The sequence below is a fragment of the Vanacampus margaritifer genome, chromosome 19 (assembly GCF_051991255.1).
Source record: "Vanacampus margaritifer isolate UIUO_Vmar chromosome 19, RoL_Vmar_1.0, whole genome shotgun sequence".
Taxonomy (NCBI): Eukaryota; Metazoa; Chordata; class Actinopteri; order Syngnathiformes; family Syngnathidae; genus Vanacampus; species Vanacampus margaritifer.
The window spans coordinates 947,501-953,467 of record NC_135450.1 but is presented as its reverse complement, the minus strand read 5'-3'; the positions used below and the strand labels follow the sequence as shown (position 1 = coordinate 953,467).

General features: G+C 38.9%; 1 protein-coding gene across 1 annotated transcript in view; it reads left to right on the top strand.

Annotated features, from left to right (window-relative positions):
* Window positions 1-927: 927 nt before the first annotated feature.
* lyrm2 (LYR motif containing 2) overlaps window positions 928-5,967 on the top strand; it is an 18,803-nt gene continuing 13,763 nt past the window's right edge. Inside the window, exons 1-2 of the mRNA XM_077552201.1 lie at window positions 928-994; window positions 1,060-1,149. Of these exons, the coding sequence (XP_077408327.1) occupies window positions 971-994; window positions 1,060-1,149 (114 nt within the window). The 5' untranslated portion in view covers window positions 928-970. The remainder of the gene's footprint in view (window positions 995-1,059; window positions 1,150-5,967) is intronic.

The window sequence follows — 5,967 nt, the reverse complement described above, 5'->3', positions numbered from 1 at the left end:
ATTATTAAATAATAACATTAGTAAAATTATGTTGTTGTAAATAAAGTGCTAGGGGTAACAAATTTATTATTTTTTTTCATAGGATGTGTGGAAAATGAAACAAGAAAAACAACAACTGGTTTTAAATGACCCCCACCCTTCACCCAGTCTTAACTCCTATTTCTGCCAAGTGTCTGTAATCAATGATGTGTTTAAAATCTTATCGTCATGACTGGGATCTCATCAATTCCACAACAATGGGCCATTGTCTGTGGTTGAAGTGTCTGTAATCAATGATGTGTTTAAAGTCTGAACTCCAGGTGGGCTGTTTGGAACCGCCCTTCAAAATTGTATAAAAAGGTTGTAAGTGTCTGTAATCGACACACTAGCGAGATAAACTGCAGCCATTTGTCTATAAACTTGCTGGTGTCCAGAATATTCTGTAAAATAAAACCTTCGAAGGAACTGTTCACCGATCTCCAGTCTGTATTCAGAAAATCAACAATCTCTCTACCCGAACAACAACGAACATGCGGAAGACAAAGTGTCATTCCAACAATACCAAACCAAAAGTAATAATTCACAAAACAAATATAAGTCAATTGCAAGTAAAAAATAAAATAAAAATACACATTCGCAAACAACGTGTTACACTTTGATATTGGCCTCACATTGTTCTAAACAGACAATAAAAATAAACCACACCCACTCTCACAGAAAAACTATCATTACAGTATGTGTCGAAATCTTTTCTATTGTGCAAGACATGCTTGAGTACAGAACTGCTTTGATTAAAATGTAAAAACATAACAAATGTGCATTTGTCTTGTACCTTTCACGATGTTCATTTTGCGTGTGTGAACGTGTTGTGATCCTATGTTTGCCGTAGTTAGCGATCCAAGATGGCCGACCTTCTGCGCATGAGCATCGCTGATCATGCAGGGGTCACAGATCGCGCCTTGACTGGGCGAACTGAAAGGGCGAACTTGAAATGAAGAGCGGCTGTTTTGACTACGTAAGTAGTATAAGTGGCTAGCTTCACCGCAGTTACAAAATAGCGTGACCCCTCCCCCTATTTAGGGAGTCGTGCGCACATTCGGACACAACCTTTCGCTCAAGAGCGCGATGGCAACGTCAAGAATACCGGCTTCTACACTTTCTTTGAAACAGGTAAACACAGCACACGCTTAATCAATATTAAATGTGATTCACAGCACACTCAACGACATTTTACAGCAAAACTGATCACTTTAATCGTGATATTAGATTACGAAATCAAAACTGCAGTTATGAAGCACTCGAGGAAGGTGGAAGGTAATGTGATGGTTTGGGCCGAGTACAGCCATGGACAGGCGCGACTAGATTATCTGATAGCGAAGTAGGGCAATTTAGGGTGCAAAATTTTGTCTAAATGTACACATGTACACACTCTATTAACTCTTTGACTGCCAGACGTTTTCAGAAACGGGATGTCGCCAGTGCCAGCCGATTTAAGCATTTTGACTGATCTTTCAAGGTCCACAGAAAATGTTGTGTTTGGACTATGGAAACACACATACTACCAAATGAAAGATTGGACTCTATCTTTCATCAGAAAAAAAAAGTTTGTTTCTACCTTATTCCGTTCTTCAGTAATCAACAATAGAAAATGGTTACTTTCACCGAAATGCTGTTTTGAAACAAAAAGCGGAGAAAAAGAGCTTTTTGTGAAACGATGTTATTTCATGCACTCTAGTGAATTCTACACTTCTTTTTGTCCATGAATGATGCCACAAACACCTAAATAGTACTTTACTTCTGTAATACACCACCACCAACAATGAAAAAGTGTTTTTGGATTGCAAAATACGTTTATTTCCATTCAACAGTGCAACAATTTGACAAAACAATTTCGCAAACTATTTACAAATGTGTGCAACTGTGGTACTATTTACAATTATGTGGATGTTTCAAATACAGTTTTTCTTTTTGTAACACTGCCCTGCGTGCAAGGAGAGGGAGCAGGATTTGCACAACAGATACGTTTCACTTCGATTGTCCGTTTCGCGTGCAGACGTTACACTTTCTTGACGGCCTTTTTTTCCGGGGAATAGCAAGTAGCAGACTGTACCCACTCCTCCGATGAATATGCATTGGACTCGGGGTACTCTTCGTCGTCCGATTGAACGTCCGCCTGAGCGTGCTCGGTTGTGCTCCGCGTTTTCCGGTGTTAGCATCGCTAGCCCATGAACCTTTATGACGTCGTCATAGCCGCCACGTCAGCGCTTCCAACTTCGGCTTCAACCTCGGAGTCACCATCATCATCATCATCGATGATGATCATCGTCGTCATCAATGTGCGCTTTAGCGTTGGTCGATGCCTTTCGTCTTTGAAAAAAATTCCCAAGTGTGAGCTGCTTGCAACCGCCATTGTTCGCTTCCTCAGCCATCTAGCTCCGCCTCGCGTCTTCTACTGCCACACTTCCAACCTCGGAGTCACCATCATCATCTTGGATGATGATCATCGTCGTCATCAATGTGCTCTTTAGCGTTGGTCGATGCTTTTCGTCTTTGAAAAAAAATGCTCGAGCGTGAGCTGCTTGCAAACCGGTCGCCATGTTCTCTTCCCTTCCCCAGCCATTGTCCCCTCTAGCTCCGCCTCACGTCTTCTACTGACGCCTACCCAATCTTGTCAAAAGAGAGTCATCGCTGCCCTCTAGGGGCCAAAAATAGTCATTAGGCTCATTAGACCTGCTTGAAACTTTCACCACAGCTGGGCAAGGCTTTACTCCACCCGTTTAAAAAAAAAAATAAAAAAAATAAATGGGTGGACGTCTTTTAACGTCTTTGGCGCTCCTCCGTAGGTTTTTGCAGAACGTCATTTAACGTCTTTGGCAGTAAATGAGTTAAAAACAAAACATCGCGTGCAGCGAACAGTTATGTATACGACTCCTCAGATCCGTTTTTTATTTATTTTTTATTTATTATTTTTTGTAATTAACCATATTCAAAATAACAAGTATACAAACAATGTTGTATGCAATTGAACAAACACATGCCAGATCACTTACATACACATACATAGGTCGCTTGCATTCAAAGAGTTTATAAATTGTACAAATACTGATCGTTTTTAAAGCCTTTTTGTTAAGTGAGCTACTAATTAATTTTATATAAGAAATAGTATAATTATGAAAGTGTTTAAAGTTAGGTTTTTGGTTGCTGTATTTGCATTTGTGGATAAAATATATATCCTTTGTTTGCTTTGCATAATAAAATAAAACATTCTCCCATTTTAACTCTTTCACTGCCACTGACGTTTAAAGACGTCAAGTAAAAACCTACGCTTCACTGCCAATGACGTCAAAAGACGTCATCCAATGATTTTTTATTTTTTTTGAAACGGGTAGAGGAAACCCTTCCGCATGTCTGATGAAAGTTTCAAGTCTGTCTGTTGTGCCTCATGACTATTTTTGGCCCCTAGAGGGCAGCGATGACTCTCTTTTGACAAGATCGGGTGGGCGTCAGTAGAGGCGGAGCTAGAGCGTCGAGCAGGAGATGAGAATGGAAGACAAAGGAAAAATGGCGGCCGGTCGCGAGGAGCTCACACCCGAGACGTTTTTTTCAAAGACCAAAAGCATCGCTGAAAAAGCACATTGTTGACGATGATCATCATAGATGATGAAAATGAGTGTGACTCCGTGGTTGGAAAGCATTGACGCGGCAGTAGAAGACGTTAGATGGAGCTAGATGGAGGAGGGAACGGGCAATGGCGAGCGTTTGCAAGCAGCTCTACACTTACAAGACGAAAGGCATCGACCAACGCTAAAATAGTGCATTGATGACGACGGTGATCATCCTCGATGATGATGAAGGTGAATCCGAGCTTGACGGCGAAATTGGAACCGCTGACGCGGCGGCTATGACGGTGTCATAACGCGGAGCGCAACCGAGCACGCACAGGCGGACGTTCGATCGGACGACGGAGAGTGCCCCGAGTCCAATGCATATTCATCGGAGGAGTGTGTACAGTCTGCTACTTGCTTTTTATTCCCCGGAAAAAAAGGCCGTCAAGAAAGTGTAACGTTTGCACGCAAAACGGACCAATGTGAAAGTGAAAGTAAACTGTTGTGCGAGTCCAGCGGCGTCTCCTTGCACGCAGGAGAGCGTTACAAAAGGAAAAACTGTATTTGAAACATCCACATAATTGTAAGTAGTACCACAGTTGCACACATTTGGAAATAGTTTGCGAAATTGTTTTGTCAAATTGTTACACTGTTGAATGGAAATAAACGTGTTTTGCAATCAAAAAACACTTTTTCATTGTTGGTGAAAGCGTTTTACAGAAGTAAAGCACTATTCAGGTGTTTGTGGCATCATTCATGGACAAAAAGAAGTGTACAATTCACTAGAGTGCATGAAATAACATTGTTTCACAAAAAGCTCTTTTTCTCCGTTTTTTGTTTCAAAAGAGAGAATTTCGGTGAAAGTAACCATTTTCTATTGTTGATTACTGAAGAACGGAATAAGGTAGAAACAAACTTTTTTTTTCTGATGAAAGCTGAGAGTCCAATCTTTCATTTGGTAGTATGTGTGTTTCCATAGTCCAAACACAACATTTTCTGTGGACCTTGAAAGATCACTCAAAATGCTTAAATCGGCTGGCAGTGGGGACAACCCGTTTCTGAAAACGTCTGGCAGTCAAAGAGTTAAACATTTTAAAGTCCTTGTGTAACTGTGAAGTATTAAATCCACAAAAGTCATTCCAAAATGTTGTAGAATGTAAGCAGATCCAGAAGAAGTGCTGGACGGATTTAGAATGCCTTCCACAGAAAGAACAGTTCACATCAATGTTCCTTTTGAATTTAGTCATATACTGATTTGCAGGATAACATTTGTGGATTTAAAAAAAAAAAAAGAGACTTCTTTGAACTTATTTGTTTCAAAATATTTGCTTTTTTTCAGTCAATATCATTTACAAATGAATGATACAGAGTCTCTTTGAAATAATGCACGGATATTCCTATTACTATTCATGTAATGTGTCAGACAGATTTTCCCAATATACGTTTCCATAGGATTGGTTAGAGAAACAGATAATATATTTGATTGAACACCTTTAAATAACATTATTACACCCGTGGGAATGGCATCAAAGAGTAAGGCATACTCTTTTGGGGTAGCTGGAAACTTGTAAGTACCCAAAAATTCAGCGTTGTCCATTGTTATTAAACAGCTGTTTCATGAAAATAATCTGTTTCTCAACCCAATTAGAGAAAAACAAAGATTTTGTTTTGTACAATATATTTTTATTATTCCAATTTTTCCAGATATTTATGGGGTGAGAAGTTGTGCTTATAAATAAGGGACCATGCTAACAGAACTTGTTTGTGAAACATAGAGAGCTTTACAAGAAGTGTATCTATATTGTAGTCACATCTTAAAATACAACTTAATCCACCTAACCTAGAAAATGTGTAATAAGGAATAAAATTCTGAATGGAGATAGGATTTTTCGAAAAAGGTTTGGCAAATAAATTTTTAATGTACAGTATTGTTCAATGTGGTGAAATCCAAAACATTAAGTCCACCGTGATCGTAGTCATTCATTGGTACACTTTTTCTAATATAATGCGTTTTGTTTTTCTATAGAAAGTTAAAGAGCATTCGGTCAATATCCTCACAAGTCTTAAACTTAAATCTCTCTCTCTAACTTCGATTGCGTCTTTTTAATAATTGCGGGAACAATTTCGGTTTTTCTTTTTTTAGGATCTTTACATAAAGTCACGCTTAAATAGGTTACTTCATCATGAATACATATATTACAAATCCTACGATCATTACAATTTTTGACAGAAAATAACTGGCATTTGTTTAAATTTAATTTTAATCAAGAAGCTTTAGAGAACTGTCTATAACTTGTAAGGCAATTGGCACCTGGTTTTCATTTTTAAGAAAAATTGTGGCGTCATCTGCCAATTGGCTGATGATTACCTCTCTGTCTGCTAT